This window comes from Pteronotus mesoamericanus, unplaced genomic scaffold (assembly GCF_021234165.1).
Source record: "Pteronotus mesoamericanus isolate MK-2021 breed Mesoamerican mustached bat unplaced genomic scaffold, CSHL_Meso_final contig_214, whole genome shotgun sequence".
NCBI lineage: Eukaryota > Metazoa > Chordata > Mammalia > Chiroptera > Mormoopidae > Pteronotus > Pteronotus mesoamericanus.
In genome coordinates this window covers 6,300,842-6,323,721 of record NW_026555089.1, presented here as the reverse complement: position 1 = coordinate 6,323,721, position 22,880 = coordinate 6,300,842, and the positions used below count along the sequence as shown (strand labels likewise).

General features: G+C 51.0%; 2 protein-coding genes across 2 annotated transcripts in view; both read right to left on the bottom strand.

The window, feature by feature from the left end:
- Positions 1–89: 89 nt before the first annotated feature.
- Positions 90–15,162, bottom strand: LOC129068478 (phospholipase A and acyltransferase 3-like). The gene is made up of 4 exons (XM_054570698.1): positions 15,156–15,162; positions 6,355–6,573; positions 3,601–3,869; positions 90–227 (listed from the first exon to the last, which is right to left on the bottom strand). Exons 1-4 carry the CDS (start codon positions 15,160–15,162, stop codon positions 90–92), a joined length of 633 nt encoding a protein of 210 aa, XP_054426673.1.
- A 1,937-nt stretch (positions 15,163–17,099) lies between these two features.
- LOC129068629 (phospholipase A and acyltransferase 3) overlaps positions 17,100–22,880 on the bottom strand; it is a 30,673-nt gene continuing 24,892 nt past the window's right edge. The window contains exon 5 of the mRNA XM_054570992.1: positions 17,100–20,890. Within this exon, the coding sequence (XP_054426967.1) occupies positions 20,789–20,890 (102 nt within the window). The 3' untranslated portion in view covers positions 17,100–20,788. The remainder of the gene's footprint in view (positions 20,891–22,880) is intronic.

The following is a 22,880-nucleotide window of genomic DNA, read 5'->3' as shown; positions in this document are numbered from 1 at the left end:
AGCTTAAATGATTACAAAACAATGAAATCCACAAACCAATCCCCACACCTGCTGGCTAAGCAAGATTTCCCCGTTCTGAGTGGTTGCCCTTAGGACGATTCCTTGGAGTCACTGCTTTTCCCGCCAGGTTGGCTTCCGTCCCTCGAGAACCAGGCGAAGCCCGCGAGGACCACGCCCACTCCTAGGACCACTGCTGTCCCGCCCACTGCCATGAGCACAGGGGTGACCTGCGGCAGGCCAGACGGGGCATCGCGCTTAATGTCAGGGGCCCGATCACAGTGCATGCACCAGAATCCTGGGCTCAGGAAAGACACCCATCTGGCCTTTGACCTCTTCCATGGAACCACGGAAGGAGCGATTGATGACAGGGAGGAAGGATCCCTGGAGAGCCGGTCACCCAGGACGGCGGGGAAGAGGGGCCAGGTGGGGAAGAATGAGTGGAAGAGGAGCTGTAGGTCTGAGGGAACAACAGCCCTTAACAGGTACGTGCAGTATAATAAAGGCACAGAGGGTGGCCAAAGATATGTCAGAGGACAGTGGCTGCATGTTCCAGGTCAGGGCTGGCCAACTGGGAACCTGGAAGCATGTGTAGAGTTGGGGAAACCACCGCTGTGAACTCCCGTGACCCAGACCCTGAGGGCAGGCAGCTCCCCGTTCCAGTCCTGGGTCCCCGGAGCTCAGCCCGCCTCCAGGCACAGCCTAGGCGCCCATGACTGACCTGCTGGACACACGGGGTGACTGCAAGCGGCACTTCATGCAATGAGGTCACCTCACTTCCGCGCTGCTAGGGAAGGGTTCAGGGCAAGGAGGCGCGTACTCTGGAAGCACAGACTGACACGGTAGAGACGCGAGGCTGAGGGTCGCGCACTCAGCAAAGCTGGTGTGAGCCAGCCCTGCCCACACCACTGTGCTGGCCGAGGCGGATGAGGACCACGAGAGTGGATGCTGTCCAGGTGTCAACACTGGGCGGGGACGTCACGGGTCCTGTATTTGTCTTAATCTGCCCCAAAGCCCTACTTACACACTTTACAGGGACAAAGCCCCACCACCGGCAAGTGACGGGGCCCAGACTGCCTGACACCCTAGCAAGCCCGCTAAGCTCTCCACAGCCAGAAGAAAAAATACCCAAACCAGAGACCAGATAGCAGATTTCTCTAGAATATCATGATTTGAGCCGTGTGAGAGGCTGGGTAAAGAAAAAGAAACACGCTTTCCCTTTCATTCAGAAACACTGAGAAACGTTTCCAAGCGTCAAAGATAGACAAGCAGGACAGGAGTTCAAGAGGTGATAACTTGTCACTCAGCTCCATTCCAATCTGCACAGGGTGACGGGGTGTTGGAGAAGGCACCCCGGGGAGGGGACAGGCGGTGGGGGGAGAGGGCCCAGCAGTAAGCAAAGCGAAAAATTGCAAAGGTGTTGGGCCGGGTGTCAGCCAGCTGGACAGGATGGAAGCCAGGCTTCTGCCTCCCCGGAGAGTGGACACTGTGGCCCCGCCTTCCTGGGGAGGGCATTTCCCAGGTTGGCTCCCAGGTGCAGGCGCCACACCTCCATGCCCGGGGCAGAGGAAGGACTCACGACCACAGCCCTCTCAGTAAATGCTCTCAGGAAGGGGCCGGCCTGTCTCAGGGGCTGGCTGGAGCCAGCAGTGGCTTCTCCGCAGCCAGCGCTGAGCTTTTTCAGGCAGGCAGCGCAGGGGACTGGGTTGGACCTCAGACATGGCCTCAGGACAAAAGCGCTGCAGGAGTCTGGACGGATTCCTTTGGGACCCTGAGCTCTGCAGTTCTCCGCAGCCCTTTTTTATGGAGAGAGACACAGAGGAGAAGGAAGGAGGGGGAGGGAGGCGGGCAGGCAAGGTAATGTGTTGCCTGCCCTGGAGGGAGTTCAGAGAGAGAGGCCCAGGGGCAAAGGGCAGGAAGAACAGACCTCCTGCCAGTCCCCAGAAGCTCAGCAGAGAGCCAACCACTCTTGAAAAGTGGGGTCACCCAAACCAGCACGGATGTGTGATAAGGCAGCACGGCCCCTCCCCACCCCTCCCTGCCAGAAAGGGCTTGAAGGAGGGAGACCCACCAGCAGGGTCGATGCCTGGCACCACGGAGAAGCTCCCAGGGGGCCCGGAGCAGCTGGGGCTCCATCCAGCGGCCCCATTCCCAGAGGGCGTAGGTTCCCTGCCCAGCCCCCTGCACCACAGCTTTTCTCCCCCCGCCCCCCAAGAGAGGAGCTTCATCCCGGCCCCTCCTGCACTGCAGTGCACGGCCTAAGGCGGGAACATTCCAGGAAGCCAAGGAGGACTGCAGGGCGCCCTGCTGCTGCTCAGATTGGACTTCCGGGAGCAAGGACTGACCACAAACCCACCTCCAGGGAGGCCCCTCCATGTCTGTCTCCGGCTTTACAGTACAGCGCTGGAGTGAGGCCGTTGCCATGGAAACAGGCGTTAATTCGTTTATTTGAGTTGAGAAGAAATGCCAGCTTTTTCCTTAAGAAAATCAAGTCTGTCTTGGCTAGTTGGTCTAACAATAACATCTGGCCTGACTATTTAAATTACATGGCAGACATTTTTCATTGACTAAATGAGCTAAATATGCAAATCCAAGGATGTAAAGAAAATAGGTGCATGTGTATGGAATGCATTGTGTACCAAAAGTTCCATCCTTCACAACTTTTTGTATTTATGATTTTTTACATATTCGATGTCACCTAAAAATGTATTCAGGGGTGTGTGGTGTGTGTGTTTTTTAAAATGATTTGAGACCGGGCGTCAGCAAGCTATGGGATATGGGTCACATGCAGCCCACCACTTGTTTTTATAGAAAACTTGTTGGGAACACAGCCTTACCCATTCCACCAGGGACTGTCCACGACTGCTTCTGTGCTACGGAGCTAGGACGACAGAGCCGGGTGGGGAGACCGGACCCCCGGGTCACAGGGCCCGAAAGCGCCACTCCCTGCCCTCCACAGAAACACTCGCCTGACCTGGCGGGGCTCTCCTGCCCCCTGGCTCACACTGTTCCCTCGGCCTGCGGTACTTGTCGCCCCTACTCCCTGGTCATCTCCAGCTCATTTTCCAGTTTCAGAGCAGTTGAAGGACTAAATCACACTCAGCTCAGGCGTCACCTCTTCTGTGCTGCCTTCCCTGAGCAGGCGCCCAAGTCCAAATCCCACCTCTGCGCAGTGGCGGTCAGGGCCTGGAGGCTCCAAAGCTAATTGTTGAATGGGTTTGGATCAGCCTCTGAAGCACTGTGCGCCTCGGTCTCCCCATCTGCAAAGCGGGGGCAGTACAACCCGCCTCTCGCCTTGCGGGAAGGGGCCATCGCAAGGCCGGGCAGCCACGGAGGGCTTGGCATGGGGGCGACCGCATGGCTGTGGCAGCGCCCCCCAAACGCACGGGTCTGCACTGTCCGCTGGCAGGTCTGCCCACTCTCGTTCCTCCCCGGCTGCGGTCACACCCGCGAGGGCAGGGAGTCTGCCTCTGCCGCTTTGTCTCCTTCGTGCCTCTGTCTGCACCCTGGCCCGGCCCAGCCCAGGCAGATGTCCAGCCACTGTCAGCTGGGGGAAGGGTCTGTTCTGGTTCCTGGGGACAGGGACACAGGCTAAGGACGCACCTGGTTGCTGCAGGGAACTCCATAGCGCATCTCGTTCACAAAGTTCTCACAGTTGGCGCTGGTCAGACTATAGGGCACCTCCCACCCCACCAGCTCCTCCGCCCGCTGGACGATCTTGCTGGGAGGCAGCAGTGAGTACTTGTCATCATGTTTGTTGTTGACATGGTACCTGTCTGTCCCGGCCACCACAGACAGCAGTTCCTTCTTCACTATGGCCTTGTCCTCCAGGGCGGACATGAAGCTGGCTGCGCCGGCCCCAGCGATCTCACCTGCGTGTCACAAAGAGGAAACGGGGCGGGGGCGGGGGGGATGGGCCTGGGCCGGCCCGACCCGGAGTGCGGAGTGCGGAAGCAGGCAGCCCCCTGCCCTTGGCGCCCTCAGTGAGGATGCGCTGAGGGAGGGCCTGGCCCGCCCGCTGGCCTCAGCCTCACAAACAGGGCAGCCCCAAGCCTGGGTGACAATGGAGCCGTCCCCAGGCGCTGGCTTCCTCCTTTCCAAACCAAAGGACGTGAGTTCTTCTAAAGGGCCACGTGAGTTCAGATGTCCCTGCAAGATTCAGGATGGGGCAGAGGGGGGCAGGGCAAGGACACCCAGGTCCGAGTCCCAGCTTCCCCTCGCGAGCTTGTGGTCCAGGGACGGTCACTGGTCCTCCCTGAGCCAGAGCGGGCGAACTCTGCAGTCTAGGGTGACATTTTAAAAGAGCAGGAAAGGAAGCCATTGAGCGAGATGAGGCCTGACCTGCAAATCCAGCGGCCCCCTCCCCTTGTGCCCTCAGGCAAGGCCCCCTCTTCTTACGGCTTTTATCGGTTACAAATTGAAGGCATTGGATCAGGTGACCTCCACACTCTCCCGGCTCTAAATTCTCTGATTTGCCTCTAGAGCAGACCTCGGCCTCCTGCCTCCCCCAGGCTCCCAGGGAAGCTGGAAAGAGAAGGCAACGCGATGGCCCCTGCGTCCCTCAGGGAGGGGCCGATGCACCTGCCGCGTGAGGCTGGGCTCCCAGAGCCGGTAGCTGTGGCATCAGCCTCTGAACAGCCAAGTCACCTAATGACCAGCTCCTAATGTCACCTGTTCGTGTGAGTGTGTGTGTGTGTGTGTGTGTTTACACTTGAGTTCACCAGTTCGCTTTTTCTTTTGTAAAAGGGCATTTTGTAAAACATCTGCCCCAGGTATTCCGCTGCAGGAGGGGGGACCCAGCAGGGGGAGCCTGTGCCAGGAAACACCAGGAGAGACTGCGCCCGGCTTGGCCTGGGCTGCGGATCCCGAAGAGAAGGACAGAAGAAGGAACCACAATTAATACAGGCGTAAAAACATGTCACCAAGAATTTATTCTTCTTCATGAGGAACACACATTGTCCCCATCCTTCTCTGTCCCTCCAGCCCTCCAGCCCTGAGTATCTCCTCTCTGCTAGTAATTTTTCTTTTTTTGCCCCTTAGTCTCCCCATCTCTCTCCTACACACACACCCCCTCCCTCTTCCTCAGTCTCCCCAAGTTCCCCATCTTCCCCCTCTCTCCCCATCCCTGCCCTCAGCCTCCGCGCCTACCATGCGTTTCTTCCTTTCCCCAGTAGAGGGCGGCCTCTCCTAAACGGCTGTGAGCTACTTGGACATTTCAGCAATTTACTTTAGGACGCCTAGATGTTTACCTAAAGAAATGAAAACTTGTGTTCACAGGTATAAAACAGGCCTGTATGGGAATATTTACACTGGTTCTAATAACTGCTGTCAAAAATTAAAAACTGGAGTTCTGGCCAAGATGGAGGCACAGATATGCTTCACTTCCTCGCACAACCGAAAGAAGGATAACAACTAATTTAAAAACAAAAATCAGCCCTGGCTGGTGTGGCTCAGTGGACTGAGCGCCAGCCTGTGAAGCAAAGGGCTGCAGGTTTGATTCCCAGTCAGAGCACCTGCCTAGCTTGAGGGTCGGGTCCCCAGTAGGGGGACGCATGAGAGACAATTGCACATTGATGTCTCTCTCCCTCTTTCTCTTCCTCCTTTCCCCTCTATCTAAAAATAAATAAATAAAATCTTAAGAAAATTATTCCTCCACTCTAATTTTTTAAAGCCTGAATTTGGAAACTATATATATGCATATATAGACATGTGTATACACACACCTGCAGGACAGCTGCTTTTAACGGTGCTAAGTGCGCCGTGAAATGCAGGTATCTATTTTATTTGGCCAATGCCCTGCTGTCGAGTGGTTTCCAGGGTTTTGACATTTTCTTAAATGCCGTGATGCTCTGGAAGGGAAGGGAGGTTGGCTCAGCAGCCGCGAGGCCCCACACCAGGGCTCCAGCCGGGGGTTCTCGTCTGCTCTACAGAGGGCACAGCTGAACTTGGGAGGTGAAGTCACACATGCAAGGCACAAGTCGGTAGGCAGAGGCCCCCGGATTCCAAACCGGTTCTGTCTCACTGGGAAGCCCACGCCCCTTCCATTACACTGCGCGGCCAGCTGTACATTATTTCCCACTCTTCTGCCCTCCAGTCCACATGGAGGGGTCTTCCCTAGGACAGTGGGTTGGCTGGAACTGAACCCCAACCTGCTCTGGAATAAAGGCCAACAGTCTCTGCACCAGCTTGCTGCGAAGGAAGAGCAGCAGTGGATATACCTACCAGGGAATATCCCTTGGCCAGTGGTCACGGCGTGCCCACTGCGCCAGGCACAGCGGTGAGAAGAGGCAGCCTAGTGTGCCACTGTTCACACTCACCGCCTCCTCCCTTGTGCCTAAGCAGGGAACCCATCCTTACCTGGAGGAGCCAGATGGACCATGTAGCCATCTCCCACATAGAGGGCCCAGTACTCGTAGCCAGGGCGAAAAATCTCAATCAGGTCTCCAGGTTTTAGTCTGGCCTGTGACAGAACATCCAGAGACAGGCTGAGGTCAGTCCTAGCAGGGCACGTTCTAGTTCTAGAGCTTGACCTGCACGGAGCCCCAGCCCAGCCTGCAGACTCCCTCTGATCATGCCCTGCAGAAAACAAAGGAGGGAGCTCTCCTGGCACAGGTGGAATGTCCCTCCCTTGCTGGGGCTGCCGGGCTGGAAATGAGCTCTTCAGGTGCCAAAGGGGAGGTGGAGAGGGTGTCCAGAGGGGCTGCGTGGGCAGGTGTGCAGCACAGGGGTGTGGCGGAGAGGCGTGCGCAAGTGGGCGTGAGGGCACTTCATGCCAGAGTATGTTTGTGTCAGTGAGTGAGTATATGATGCCCAGGAAGTCTACAATGCCTCATAAAGTGCCCAGGTCTGTGTGGCTCGGTTGGTTGGAGTGTCGCCCCGGGGACCGAGGGGCTGCAGGTTCAGTCCCCAGCTGGGGCGTGTGCGAGAGGCAACCAACTGATGCTTCTCTCTCTCTCTCCACACCCCCCCACCCCGCCATGCAGGAATAAATAAATAAATAAATAAATAAATAAATAAATAAATAAAACGCCTCCTAAAGGGCCCCCATCTTGTGCCTGGCCTCAGTGATTAGAGTTGCAGAGCTCCGACTCTGAAAGCCCAAACACAGTGCTCAACATGACCCACGTTTGATATCCATCATTCCTTTGACTAAGAACTATCATTACCCCACTAGGCAGATGAGAAGACTGAGTCTCAGGAAGGTTAGATAATTTGACAAAAAGATTCTTAACTACAGAGTAGGAGAGCAAGATTGATAACTAGGTGGGCATATTTCCAACATTCTGTCCTTAACACTCCCAGAGCATCCCAGGCAGATGGGGGAAGGGCGCGCAGGGGGCTGGGGGGTGGGGGTGCCGGCACTGAAGGCTGAGCTCCAGGCTGAGTCCCCGGCCAGGATCTCAGGGTGTGACTCGAGTTGTCATGGCCCTTTCAGAGTTTACGTGAGCAGGAGGTATGTTGCCCTGGTCACACTTGGAATTTGAGATACGCCCTTATCACAAAAGTTCTATTTAAGGGTGGCTCTGAGGTCAGCCAGCATCCCTCCTCCCCTGCCTCAGCTGAGCGCTCAGGAGAAGGGACTGTTAGGAAGCCAGAAGGAAGGAGCAGCCCATGGGAGGGGAAGAAAGCGGTGGAAGCAAAAGTAGATGGGAAAAGAGAAGCTGTTTGGAGACGAGGGGTGGACAAGGGCGCCTCCCTGGCACCCCGCTCGGCCCCATACCACCCTGATCCGTTTCCCTGGTCCCTCCGTCCTAGCTCATCCCACCCACCCAGGACAGGGTGACAAAGGAGGTGGCCCGGGCAGTGGGCAGGGGCTGCCCTCCCTGAGCCCACCATTCTTCCCCCTCAGGACGGCCCTGGGGAGCCCTTCCCACCCCCTACCCGAGCCCCACCTCCAACCCGAGGCCCCGTGCCTGCACTGCAGACCAACAAGGAAACCCACACACCACCACTAACGGAGTTACGGTGCGTAACATAAGAGCTGCCTGGGGACTTACAAAAGCCATCCCTCGGTGGAGATGGTGTCTTGTGTCTTGCCACCTGTGTGTCTTTAAGAGTTTCGTTTTCCCTTTGATCCTGCCCAGGAAGAGATACCTATATTTAAGTCCATGAATCACGTGAAATGCTCCTCTGTAAGACATTTGTCCAGGAGACCTGAGGGCTTATGATCCAGTAAGAAAAGATTCATATTTAGATTTAACATGTATTACAGAATAACAATGATAGTAAATATGTTCTGTAAAATTAAATAAAAACCTGAGTCAAAGTTCACGTAAACCCTGCTCTTTCTTCAAGCAGGGTCTGGGTGCACACCAGGGAGACGGGGAGAGGAGAGGAACAGGCAGTCAGGCGGGTGTGGGGTCAAGGCAAGATGGAGACCCAGAAGCCAAAGTGGGGGGCTTCTGAGAAGAAGGGAGGAGCTCCAAGGAGACCCGACCACGGGGACTGACCCTGACCGGGACACGCCAGCATTGCCACCCACCTCAAAGCCAACGGACCTCGACAAAACGTGTCCTCAGAGGCTCGCTGCCCCCACACCAAAAACTGTGAGCCCGCTCTGCCGGGCCTGTGAGCCCGCTCTCGCCCTCTGGACCACAGTTCAGAAGCACACATTCTAGACGAAATGGAAACCCGAATCCACGACTGTCCGGGTGCGGAAGGGCTGCTTTCCAGGCACCAGCATGCCGCCCCAGCCAAAGCCCTGAATGAGTCTCTCGTTGGACAGCCCTGTGGGCTGTAACCTCCGAGGCAAACCGGGGAGGGCCCTCAGCACCCTGCCGCGGGCACACAAAGAGCCTCCCTGCCGGGAGACAGGTGGGTTGGGGCTGAGCCTGGACAGCTCCTCAGGATGCACAGCAGCTCTGCCCGCCAGCGGTCTCACAGCCACGCGGCCTTGCTCCCTCAGAGCCTGGGCTCCCCAACATCTCCGCTCCACCCTCCTCTGGTATCAGCCGGACAGTCCTGGAAGTAACCCCCACCCTCGATTCTGCGGGGAGACAGTGGGGTCGGTAGAGCTAATTCCCTCCTGCCCCGCTGGCCAGAGCCCGTTGGGCGAGCCGCCACTTGATGCTGGACACCTTCGGAGTGGCTGGCCTAGACTCAGGTGACATCAGTTCGTCCAATCAGTACCATCCCCTTGCGCCACCACAGCCCTAGTTCCCCGGGGCAGGAGGACTTCGCTGGTCACTGTCAGAGACCGCAGGCCAGGGGACAGGGGTTGGCTGAGCCGCTATGGGCAGAGCGGGAAGGAAGGGCGCTGTCTCCGTTCTGGGACCTGTCGCTTTCCACCTAATCCAATCTGTTCACAGAGCCAGGAGATCTGGCCCCAGAGGCACAGGAAAAGAGTCATCTGTTTGTCCCATTAGCTTCTGTGTGGAAAGGTCAAAGTGCTTCCAACGGGACAGAGAGTAGGACAGGGGCAGGCCACACAGCCAGCCTGCTGGCGACCTAGCACCGCAGCCGGGGGTACAGGCACTCCTGGTCTTACATGTGTGCTCATATACATATTTTTTAATTATATAAGAGGCCATAAAGGGCAAGATGAGCCTCCACATGCCCCGCCCCGCCCCCAGCCACTCAGTTCCCCTCCATAGAGGCAACCTTATCAGTTCCTCGGTATCCTTCCAGGATTACGATAGACTACATATACTTTTTAACGATTTTTATTAAATCTTATACCTATAGAGAAGAACATTGATAAGTGTGAGGTATAAGAAATAACAATGGTGCTGCCAGGTCAGTACTGGAAATACCGAGGGAACATTTTGTAAAGTGTGTGATTAACCGCTGAGCTGTACACCTGAGGCTAACACAAAACTATGTTGGCTGTAAATGTAAACTGTGATGGAGAAGTAAAATTTCAAGTTCTTTTAAAAAAGAGAGAGAAATTAAAATATTCAACTTTATTTATAGCAGCCAGGGCAGTGACTAACACATAGCAGAGGTTCAAAAACTATTTGCTGAATGAGCAAATTGGGGTAATAATTTAAGGAAAATAAAAATACCTATTTGCTAGGAGGGAAAAAAGAATAACAATAAAATATCCATGCGCCAATAACCTAGTTGAAGAAATAACCATGACCACTCTGGCTGGTGACTCAGCAGCTTGGAGCGTCATCCAGTTACACCGAAACGTTGCAGGTTCGATTCCCGGTCAGGGCACATGCCTAGGTTTCAGGTTCGATCTCCAGTCGGGATACATATGGGAAGCAACCGATTGATGTTCATCACTCACATCAACATTTTTCTCTCTAAAATCAATAAACATTCTCAAGTGAGGATTAAAAAACAACAACCAATATTTTAAATAAGCTTCATAACACAAAAAAGTCTGTATATACGTTTATATCAGCATTATTCATAATGCCGAAAGGTGCACACAACCCAAACATCCATCACCTGATGAATGGATAACCAGAATGGGGTAGATCCATAAAATGGAATATTACTCATCCATAAAAAGGAAGGAAGTATCGACACGTGCTTCTACTGGGAGGAACCTTGGCGGCACGCTGGTGTGAGAAATCGGTCCCAGAGCCACAAACGGTAGGATTCTATTTATATGTAATGTCCAGAATGGGAAAATAGAGAGACAAAAAGCAGATTAGTGATTGTTTAGGGCTGGGGTGGGGGGGGGGCGGGCGGGTGGGGAGGTGGTAGCTAAGGAGTATAGGGTTTCTTTCTGAGGTGATGAAATTTTCTAAACGTGACTGTGGTCATGGTTTCACAGCTCCGTGAATACACTAAAAACCACTGAATTAGACACTTTAAATGGGTGAACTGTATGGTATGTGAATTAAATCTCAATAAAGCTGTTATTTTGAAAACTTCATGTGCCTCTCCTAATGGAGTTGTAACCAACTTCCTGAATTTTCTGTCTATGATTGTCTTGCTGTTTAAAAATATTTTCCACATATAAATGTATGCCTTAACTATATATGTTTGGTTTTCATTTTTTTAATTTTGTAACATCAAAATCCAGCATCTCACGTCGTACGACTTGATTCTTTTGGTTCACTATTAGGCTCCACGTTCACATTCACAGAGAACGTAGCACAGTTCAATTGTCTTGTCTCCTGCCCGTGGCCATCGGGGTGTGCCCAGGGTCTCCAGGCGCACATGAGCACCCTCACGCTCGCCCCCAGCTGCACCGGGAGTCCTCTGTAAGCAGAGGCTTTCAAACCTTTTTTAACCAAGATCCACAGTTAAAATTACATTTTCTAATGTATCGGCGTATATATAGACTTGAGGTATATAAATAAAAGTCTTACCAAAATCTAGATGAGATGCACTCTGATAAACTTCTTTCTCAATCATTGTGTTTCATTTGTTTTTTCTAACACTGACTGTGGCCACTGAACTGAAGTTCTCACTCACTAACTGGTCGCGAAGCAGAGTTGCTGGGTTGTGTGGTGTGATCTTCCTCAGCTTTATGAGAGGAAGAACGCAATGCTGGGCTTCCCACAGGTGGTGCTCTGGAGTCACCGCTGCTCAACGTCCTTTAAAATCTTTTTCAGCGTGGTAGTGATAGCATGAGATCTTTTCTCACATTTCTATGTTTATTGGACATTTGCAGTCATTCCTGTGAATGACCCATTGATATATTTGTCCACTTTTCTCTTGGGTTATTTGTCTTTTTTCTATTGATATGTACGGGTACTGTATACATTCTGAATAGGAATCCTTTGTCAGTTTTTGTCTACAAACATCCCTCCCAATGTTGGTCTGTCTATTCACTTCCACTACAGTATGTTTTCATAAACAGATAAATAGATGTCCCTATCTGATGTAATCAAATTTATCTTTTTGTGTTTTACTTTTTTTTTATCCTTGGTGTGTATATAAACTACAGCGAGACCATGAAGTTCTTCTCTTATATTTCCTTCTAACAATTTTGTATTTTCGCTGATGGTGGTGAATTTTATGAGTCAACTTGACTGCGTTAAGGGGCGCTCAGGTAGCTGGTAAAGTGTGTCTGGGTGTGTCTGTGAGGGTGTTTGGAGAAGAGATTAGCCTTGGAATTAGTGAACTGAGTAAAGAAGACCCCTTCACCCTTGTGGGCAGGGATGATTCCAATCCGTTAAGGGCCCAAAGAGAACAAAAAGGTGAAGAAAAGACAATCTGTGTCTTCTTGTGTTAGGCTGTGTGTCTTCTGTGCTTGAACATCATCATTCCTGTTTCTCCATCCTTTGAACTCCAGGCTTAGAGCAGCGGCCCCTTCCACCTTCTTTTCGGTCCTTTAGCCTCTGACCAAATTACAGCACCACTTTGCTGGCCCGTGGCTCGCAGATGGCAGATTGTAAGACTGTTTGGCCTCCACAGGCATGCAAGCCAGGTGCTGTAATAAATCTCATACATCTATATCCATATCTATGCCTGTATCCTATTGGCTCTTTTTCTCTGGAGAACCCTGATGAATACATTGCCTTTCTCATTTGTTAAAAAACAAAATTCACCCTAGTAAACTTGAATCTCTACTTGGCTTTATTAAGCAATTTATGAATCTGGTAAAATCTCATCTATCAAGTACAAGGGCACTCTGAGGGGTTGAACAAAATGGAAGGTCTTCTATAGGTAGAAAGGTAGGGCAAGAGAGCTATTAACAAAAGAAAAAAGGATTCGTTTTAGACCAGTACCTCTGGTTTTGGGGAGAAGGGAACTTGCAGATTGCCCCTTCTTTCTATGGGGTGGTGAGGAGGGGGCGGACTCCGTCCTGCAGAGGCTGCTCCGGGTCTTCACGGGGAGGGAAATAAAATAAGTCATCCCAGACATTTCTCTGTCTGCCAGGAGAAGGGGGGGTGGTGATTCCCTCTAGTGGAGAAGGCCCCGAGCTCCTGTGTCCAATGGCTTTTATTGGAAGGGTTATCAATGGGGGCCAGAAGTAGGAATGTACAGGTGACCTCATTACATCAGTATGTTAATGTTTACAGAGAAGAGATGATGTTTTGAAGAAAACAAAGGGCAGGAACACACCAATTTACATGGGTCCAAGACGAGAGGAGTAAACATAAGAGCATAAACATAATAATGCCAAAGGGTTCAGGGTGGGGTCTGTGAATAATGTAAATTTCTTTCCCAGCATGAGCTGGTTATCACCCTTTGAGGGAAAAACAAAGCATGCTTCCAGGGATTTACTTCTAGGCCTGACTTCCCCCGGGAACAGCCCAATCCAACTCAGGGCTGTCTCCAGTGTGGTTCCAAGCCTGAGCCAGGTGCGGGGAGGAGAGCCGCCAAGAGATGAGGAGACTTCTTTCAGACAGAATGAGGACACTGGCCATATCAAAGCCAAGGGGTGAGGGTCTTTTGCCCTTTCTCCATGTCCCCCAAGTCCTTCCCTGATGCCCATGTGGCTGTGCCGGTCTTAGGTTGCCCCTGCCATCAAGGGGTCTTACATGTCACTGACTAACCAGCCATCCTTCAGGGCCAAACAGGGTGATGTGAGGAAAGCAAGCTGCGCCCCTGCCAGGGGGACAGGTTTTGTCTCCTCAGTGGCCTATTTTCCCAAGGCCTCCTTGCTTAGCTCCAGCCTTGGGGGCCTTCTCGCCTGTCGGGGAGGCCACAGTTCCTGAAACCAGATGGACAGTTCCCAACAGGGTCGGAGCCGGGGGAGGGGGATGTGGTGGATAGAGAGGGCCCACCAGAGAGGCCGCCTTACTGGTATTTGGCCAGAAAGCTCCAAACTAGTTGATTACATTTCTGGGGAAGTTGAAACTGCGATTAGATCAGGTTGTAAAATTGAGGTTTGGGGTCATGGGCTGCTAGCGGGACCGATGCCATTTGGAGCCTGTGGTTTCCCCTCTAACCCAGGAGAGAGTGATGCAAGGATCTTCCATACCCTCGTACACATGCCAGACCCGCAGCGCCTCTACCTGGCCATTAACTCAGAGGTTCATCAAGTCTCCTGGTTTAGGGGTTTTTATAGAGCGGCATCTTCAGCACCCCACCCCCGCCCCTTTGCAGAGATCAGCAGGTGGGGCTCAAAGAGACAACCCTCTAATCCCTTGGTCTTTCCGAGGACCAGCCTCCTCCTGACACTGTCTGGCGTCTCTATCCTCAATCAGCACGAACTCAAAAGGGGCTCATTATGAACAATAGAAGATCCTCCAATCAGTCAGGAAATTCTGAGGGTTTTAGGAGCGCTGACCAGGACCCCAGGACACAGAACAAACATATTTCTTATCATGCCACACTCTTTATCTTCTGTCTAGTAATCATTTTTGCCTTAAAGCCTGTATTGTCTGATATCTGTCGCACTTCATGGCCGGCTATAGGGGACACGCCGCCACGGGGGAGCGCCGCAGAGAGCTCAGTGCTCCCTGCAACCTGAGGGAAACCGGCTGGGGCCAGCGGAGGTGGGAGCAGGGCTCTGAAACCCGCAGAGCCCGGCCCGGGGTCGTCACGGATGAGGGGGCCAAACACAAACGCACAAACGCGTCTCTGTTTGCCGGGAGAGCCGTCGGGGGCACCTCTCTCCTACCAGAGAAGGCCGTGGTGCATCCCCGTAATGGGAAAGGCCCCGTTGCCCCTCCTTCCGAGGCTTTTATTGAAAATCTTATCAGTGGGGTATAACAGGAAAGCGTACGTATACTCAGTACATTCGCAAGATAAGTTTCACAGAGAAGAGATACCTTTAGGAAAACAAGTGACAGGAAATCAGTGATTTACATGGTCTGAGAGGGAACAAGAATCAACAATAGAGGCTACTGATAAAGGGGAGAGTAGACTTAAAGGTGTCTTAAAGATACAGGGTAAAAGGTGTAAATAAAGCAAATGTCTTGACAAGGAAAGGGATGTAAATAATGTGAATGTCCTTTGCAGCACAAGCTGACCAGAGATCTGAGGGAGGAACAGAGCACACTCTATAGAATTTATTTTCAGGCCTGATTACCCGGGACCCGCCCGATCTGATTTAGGGCTGTTTCCGCGCCCCCCCCCCAACCCCCGCCATTGTTTCAAGCCCGAGCCAGGCCGGGGAAAGAACCACCAAGAGATAAGGAGACTGTTTCTCGGCTGCAATGAGGACTCTGGCCGTGTCCAAGCCAAGCCAAGGGGTGTGGGGGCCTTTCCGCCCCTTCTCCGTGTCCCCCAATTTCTCATCCGCTGCCAAAATCAGGCCAACACCTGTCTTAGGTTGTAAACCTCAGCGCGAGGTCCCTTACCCGTCATGGGCTAATGGACCAGCCATGGCAAAGCAGTAGGGGACAGGCCGAGTCTCCTCAGGAGCCTGTTTCCCCAAGGCCTCCTCATCATCTCCAGCCTTGGGGCCCTCCAGCCTGTCGGCAGGGTGACAGCTTCTGAAACCAGGCCTGGCGTTTCCCAACAGGTATCAATATAGTTATACCTGCTTTTATTTAGTATACCATTTTAGTTACATTTGACTAGTATATCTGTTCATTCTATTAATTTTTAAGTTATATAACTTATTGAAGTAAATTCAAAAGTCCCATTGTAACAGGACACAGCCAGGTGCCCCCAAAGGGCATTTGTAACGGGATCCAGAAATTGGGGTGTCCAAGAAAAGTGTAGAATACTCTCACCTCCCCCCTCCAGGCGCGCTGCCTAGGAGACAGGAAGCAGGGCCATTGACAGTCATTTTGCAGGGCAATGACAGGATAGCTTCACATTTCATAGGCAAAGGTATTTATTTTGCATATCAACAAGGCTAAATAGGAAGGTTTGCATAAATTTAAGCCAGGAGGGAACTGGAAAGCAGCTCCCCAGCTACGGCACTTGCAGGAGTCGGAGCTGGGGTTGGAAACCCAGGCGCGAGGCCATGCGAGAGGCTTTTGGACCTCACGGCCTAGGAAGCAGGATGTAACCGGGAAGGGGAGACAGGGCCCCGCAGGAGAGACAAAGGGACACTGACTCTGGGGAACAACGTGAAGACCACGAGGGAAGAAAAAGGGAGAAAGGACTCTTGCTCGTGGGCCATGAGAGGGTGCCACGCGGTTTTGGATTAAGAGCTGGAGATGGCGGCGCCGCAGCGGATGGTGCCGGGGGACGCGAGAGGCCTGCCGAGCCGAGCCCCGGACTTCTGCTCCTTTTCTCCTGAAGGACGGAGCCCTGACGGGCCTGACTGGGCAAAGCGGGGAAGGCAGGACTGTGTGTGTCGGTGGGCGTTTTAAATGGTAGGTGTTTTGAAGGGATTTTGAGATTTAAGGGCGACATTTAGCCATTAGTCAAAACCCGTATAACTTTTGAACAAGTGGTTCCTTTCCTTTTCACCACACTCTGCCACTGACAGCCATTATTTCAAAGGTGACGGGCAAAGGACCTGCAACCGAGGGACCCCAGAGAAGGGGCGCTGGGGGCGCGGGGCGGGGGGGGACGTTTCGGTAACAGCCTCTGGGCACCCCCCCCCCCGCGGGTCCATTATTTGGTAACATTATTTGATTTAAACTTTCACGTTCAAAATTCAGATAATTTTAAGATGCTTACATTTAGGGAGGTCAGTGACCAGGCTGTGAAAGAATTCACAAAAACAAGAAAGTGCGAAGAGTAAAGGTTTTGTTTTACTTTCCCGAGGGAGGGCCAGGGCCGGGTGCCGAAAGGCGCGCCGGCACCGCACCGAGCAGTTTCGGCGGCGAGTTTTTATCGGCAACGGGGCGGTTGGCGAGCCGGGCGTTTCAGCCGGGCCGCAAGGTATTTCGATGCCATCTGTGGGTGCAGGGTCCGGTGGTCGTTGTGGTCTGGCCTGTCCTGTTTCACAAGTTCCCGGGTCCCCTGCGCCTTCAGGGAGCTTCCGGTGATTTCCTAGTCCTGAGATTTAAGCCGCAGAAAACAATTCGGTCCGTCGCGCTTTGTGGGGCCCAGCCGGCTCTGGGAAAGGGGGCCTCAGAAAGTGGCTTTGGTCCTCTTACTTACTATGTGAATTTTTTAACATACAGGAAATGCTAGAAAGACTAGTACAATGGCCACCCATTTACCTCCAACTAGATTAAAACCTTATCGTTTTGTCGTATTTGCTTTAACTGCATCTATTTTTTTTAATTAGGTCATGTGTTTACATAAGCGTAATACCATTATCACACTTAATAAAATTAATGATTCCTTCATATTATTTAATACCCTGGCAACATAAAAACCATCCAAACCTGGAAGAATTTTTTTATGAGTTTATTTGAGCCAAAATGATGACAATTGCCAGGAAGCAAAATCTCAACAGATTCAGAAAATGCTCCGGGAAATGGCAGTTTTACCACTTACTTTATGTATCAGAATCCAAGGGGAAGCCGTAAGAGGGTTACATGAAATCCACTGGTGATGGATTAGGGAGGCAGGCAAAAAGCAAAGGGGGGAAGGTGTGGGATTAGATCAAAAGTAAAACAGACACATGCTTCTCTCGCACAGGTGGGTGAGTACAGGGTCGCCAACAATTAACAGGATATCAACAGCAATGGGTGGTGTATGGCCCCCTTCTGGTGCACGCCTGTGCTCCGAGATCCCAAAGGACAATGTTATCAGCTACATTATGGTACATGCGAAAAAAGGCAAAAGACAGGCTCAGTTAAGGCAAAGACTGACCTTTGTTTGGGAAAAATACAGGCCTAGGACATCACAACCTGCTTTTAGTTAGAAACTTAATTCCAGACCATCCCACGTGGTCACTCAAGGTCCCTGAGCTTGTCAGGGTTTAGTGTGCGGCCCCTTTTTCGACCACATCCAGCCTGCATTCGGATTTCCCCAAATAGCCCAAATTGCTTTTATGGTTGTTTCTTTTTTTACATTTAGCTGGTTTGTCTCCGGCGTGTCTTTCAGTCTCAGTCTTCACACACCCTCGTTTTTCTCCTTGAGAACATTATCTTTTTTAAAACCACACCAGTTATATAAAATGCTCATCCTTTTCATTTTAATCTTTGTGTCCTTAGGTTTGAAGTGTATCCCATGTACAGTTTGTCTTTTACTTGGCAAGAGTAGCTCATTTGTATTTATGGTGATTACCAATATACCGGGAGTGCGTTCTTCCATCTTATTTGGTTATTTATATGCATTCCACATTTTGTACGTAATTTGTTCATTTATTTTTTAATTGAACTGGGAGTTTCAGTTTTGCTTTCTTGTGTTTTGAGAATGGAGAAGATAAAATGGAATAAGTTTTGCTATGCAAGTCACTGTGGAGGGAGTCGAGAGGCCAGAGAGGAAATGGGGCCCCTGTCTCGGCTTTTGGGATCACTGGTAAGCTCTGACCTGTGCTAACCTCAGCTCGAGGCCCAACAAGCAGCTCTCCGGATCCATGGCTGCTACGTAGCCATACGTAGACCCTACTTCCTTGTCATGGTGACCGGACCATCTGCATTCTTCGCCTAGAAAGGAACCAATCCATTTCCACAGCCAGCATCCCTCATTTGCATAATGCCTAACCCATCCCAAGTGCCCCAGCAAACATCCTCTATTTTCACGGAGGACCTTAATGGGAATTGCTCTTACGGTTTTGCCCTTTGTAAATAATTCTGCTTTTCTCTGTTTCCTTCAGAGCGCAATTTAAATTATTACCCGAATCTGTGCCCCAGATTACAATCCCTCCTTTGCTCAAATCAATGTTTTCTTTTTTTAAAAAAGATTTTATTTATTTATTTTTAGAGAGAGAGAGGGGAAGAGAGGGAAAAAAAACATCAATGTGCGGTTGCCTCACACGCCCCCCAATGGGGAACTGGCCTGCAACCCAGGCATGTGCCCTGACTGGGAATCAAACCTGCGACCCTTTGTTTGCAGGCTGGCACTCAGTCCACTGAACCACACCAGCCAGGGCGTTTATTCTTTATTACAATCTGAACTTTTCTTTAGTTTGGTAAGAGTTTATTTTTCCTCATTCCTTTTTTTTTCTGTAATTGTGGGCAGTTTCGCTCCATGTGTGCCCAGCACCTTTGCCATGTGGGTGAGGGGGTTTCAAGAGACTGTCCCTCTGAGTCTGGCTTGTGTCCCTTGGGTTTGGGGAGCTTGCACAATAGAGTTCAGACAAGAAAGGAAACTGCTCTGGGAGAGAACAATTTTAATGTCAACACAGGGTCATGGTTTGCACCATGTGAAGAACGGAATGGTAGTAAGGCTGGTTTTAAGATTGGCAAGAACATGTGTTTACCCGGGAGCAATGTGGGCCCAGCAGCAGGCAGCTGGCCTGGAGCCACTTGTAAGCCCTGGGGACAGTGAAGGGCACCTCAACTCCCCCGACAAAATCAGCAACAAAGAAAGGACAATGAGCCTAACTACAGTTCTTTACTACGGCAACCGTGGGGGCTAGTCACACATAGACCATGTTTAACAATAAAGGACGATGATTACCAGGAAGAGTGTCTGTTCTTTCTATAACCTGATCAAAGACTCAAGAGCCTCAAAGTAATTGGATGGTTTTCACACCAGGAGGTTCAGCAGCAACTCAGCCTTATCTTTTCTGTGCGTCCTTTCAATTTGGTGTTACTATAATACAACCATTGAAGCCTATGTACCCAAATTGTAACTTCTAGTATCAAATGTACTTTCACTTACTCTTCTGCCTATATAAGTCCCTCACACTTCCCCCAAGTCAGAGCACTCTTTCAAGGCTAGCCCTCAACAAGTCCTAAGTAAAACTCTTAAATTCACAGAGGTTCAGTTTTCTTTTCCTTGACAGTCCTGTCAGGGATTCCAACGGACAGATGGTCCCTGCCCCTGACCACCAAGGCTAATGAAGGAAATATTCACAGTCCCAGCAAGGTATTTCTGGAGAATCCATAAAAGCCTCTTTCTGAAAAATGGCCGCGTCGAACATCTGCCAAGCCCAGAAAGCAGCAGCAGACCTCAAGGGACTAGCCAGGGGAGGTCATTCCTTCCCCCAACCTCTCCCTGGAGGGCTGGGCAGCAGGGAGGTCGGGCATGGGCGTGGGGCCTGCCACACTCCCAACGCAGAAGCTGTGAGGCTACCTTGCACCATGTGACCCGGCCCCACCAGGGCAGAGCTGATTGGCCTAGTGTGGTCATCTGACCCAATGGCAGCCAATCGGCAGGCCACGCTGGGATGTGGTGAGCTGAGCCAATTAGATTCTCTCTTGGGAACTGGAACTGGGAACACCCAGTAGGCAGTGGGAGGAATGGAGCTGAGCTGCTGCAGGAAGAAGGGGACACAGGAGGGAATCAGAGATTTGGGGGTGGTCACCAGCCCAAGTGGTGAGGGAGCAATAGTCCTGGGGCAGGGGGTGGTGAGTGTGGAAGCAACACGGCCGCAGAAAGATGTGAAGAACAGAATGGTAGTAAGGCCGGTTTTAAGATTGGCAAGAACATATACTGAATTTCCTTATGGCAAAGGTTTGGGTTCAGTTTCCTTTTAACTCCAATGAACATCTACAGACTCCAGCTGCTGAATCAAGAAGCCACCCTGGGTCTGGTTCCGGGCCAAGGTCCTGGCTATGCCATGGTTCCTGTTCTTGTATATCAATCAGGTCTACCTCCCCTGCAGCCCACGGAGATCCTCGCAGCCAGAAATGCCCGTTACTTGACACGACAGGAGTTGGACTCTGTTACCTGCAAGGCAAAGAGCATAGCCCACAAGGAGAAAGCGAGAGAAAGGCACCGAAGGGCCAGGGCACACTCCGGCATCACCAGGGACAGAGCCGGGCTGTGCCCTCAACGGACTTCACACCAGGCAGTTCGTGCTACATTTTCCCCAATAAAAAACCTCCTTTATTGGGCTTTATTTAATTCTGTGAAAATAAGCCTTATTATAAAAACAGAATGAAACCCATAAACCAAACCTCAAAACCACTAGCCTAACAAGATCCTTAATGTATAGAGTCACTGCTGTCACGACACTCCCTTCAACTCATTGCTTTTGTTGCTTGTTTCTTGAGAACATGACTCCAATGAGGCCCAGGGCTGCCATGCCCACTCCAGCGATGCCGGCCGCCATGATAGCGTCTCTGACCTGCGAGAGAGAGGAGTGTGGTCAGACTGGGTCGGGAACCGAGGACAGGCTGTCCATGCAACAAGGACGTTCTGCTCAGAGAGCCGCCCATGCCCCTTGGTCTCCTTAACAAACTCACAAGTCAACAAACATTGGCGAGGAAATGGGGAGAAGAGGGCTGGATGGGGAAAGACTTGATGGATGGAGCCAGCTGGCCAGGAATGTACTTGGACTTGAAGAGGGAAATTCAATTCACCTTGTGGGCATTTAAAGCGCATAAATCCCCAGAGGGTGACTTTGCAGAGGACAGGGAGAGGATGCCACGATGGCTGAGGCCCTGGCTGGCCAACGGGGAGCCCTTGAAGCCAGCACGAAGTCAAGGAGGAACGCTCTTGAGTGCTCGGTAGACCATGACCTCGTGAGAGCAAGGACCTCACTTGTCTTGTTTATCACTGTATCCCCAGCGCCCAGCCAGGCACAGAGGTTCTCTCTACATGTTCTTACATAAAGGACTCCACTATAAATAGTAGCAATGTTATACTTTAAATGATCGGCCTATATAACTGGTACTGCTTGCCCTAGAGAAAAAAGTTGCAAAAGGAAGAGTAAGGTTCTAGGTAAAAACTGGACATGTGTTGAATTTCACTCCTCCCTGAAACCCAGCTAAAGGTGAAGCAGGCCATTGTTTTAGGGGTCGCTCCACAAGGACACAGAGCACTGAACCTTAAGGCAGCGGTGGGGAAAGCCGAGGGTCGATCAAACGGCACGCGCCAGAAGTAGGTATACGAGTGTAGGTGTGAGTACGTGGAACACAGAGCTTATTCCTTTATTATTATTAATTAGTTATTGTATCAGTTTTCTATAAAAACAACTGCAATCTACCTTTGCCCCACCCTGTGCTCATACAACAGGATCCTTGAAAAAGATCACTTTTTGGTGACACCAAGTCCCTAAGAAATGGGAAAGAGAGAGAGGCCTTGGCTAGGTCCCGTGATGTTCTCCCTAAACCACAGCTGAAGTCTCAAGTTTATTCCCTGGAGCAGGGAAAACAGAAGATGTGGGGTCTGGAAACCTAGAAGCACATGTGAGGATGCGGGTATCATGTCAAAAACGGGGGGCTGAGAGACCATAAACTTGCTCAGAGGAGGGCTCCTGGCCCCCTAACCCTCTCGGCCTCTAGAACTTGACTCTCTAGAAGAGTCAGGCAAACTTTGCAGAATCTGACCAGCCCAAGGGGAAACAGGTGTCAATACTGAGGACTCCCAAAGAGCCCACCCAGACCACCCAAAAGTGGCTGCTTTTTGCTCGGTAAGCTGCTGCTCCCTCCCAGCTCACTCAGAGCTTCGGTTCGCTGCAAACCCCACCCTTAATCACGGGCATACAACCAACGTGCCCAACACCTGAGGAAGACCTCGAACATAGAAGAAAGAGCGCAAAACAAACAGAGTAAAAGCACTCTGGAGAAAGAGAAACCATGGGTATAAAAGAAAGCATCTTTGTAAAGCTGTCATTAAAGAATAAGAGAACACTGTATCCTATAAATAAAAATAGAGTGCTATAAAAAAATTAAATATTAAGAGATGAAAACAGTCCTTAAGAAATAAAGTACAACAGAAAACTCAATAAAAAATGTTAAAGTTGAGGCCATCTCTCAAGAATAAAGAGCAAAACGATCAAGATATGGAAAACAGAAGCCAAAGGCAAAAAATACGGAACAATCTAGGCAATCTAGCATCTGAAAAATAGCCGTTTCAGAAAGAGATAATAGAGGAAACACAGAGGAGGGAAATCAAATGAAATAAGTCATGAAAATGCATTAGGGCCAAAGGATATACGCTTTTAGGTTGAAATGGTACTCCAAAGCCCATCTCAATGGATGAAAGCAAATCTACACAAAGGCATATTACTGTGTAATTTTAGAATACTGGATAAAGAAAAGATATTACAACTGCTAGAACAAGGGAGGAAAACAGGAATCAGAGAAAGGATTAAGAGTCAGATTAGGCTTGGC

Excerpts from the sequence above, each read along its gene's own strand:
- LOC129068478 (XM_054570698.1), bottom strand. Across the intron at positions 3,870-6,354 it reads GGTCCATCTGGCTCCTCCAG|GTGAGATCGCTGGGGCCGGC; the intron begins GTAAGGATGGGT and ends TGTGACACGCAG. Across the intron at positions 228-3,600 it reads GAGTTCCCTGCAGCAACCAG|GTCACCCCTGTGCTCATGGC; the intron begins GTGCGTCCTTAG and ends GGCCTGCCGCAG.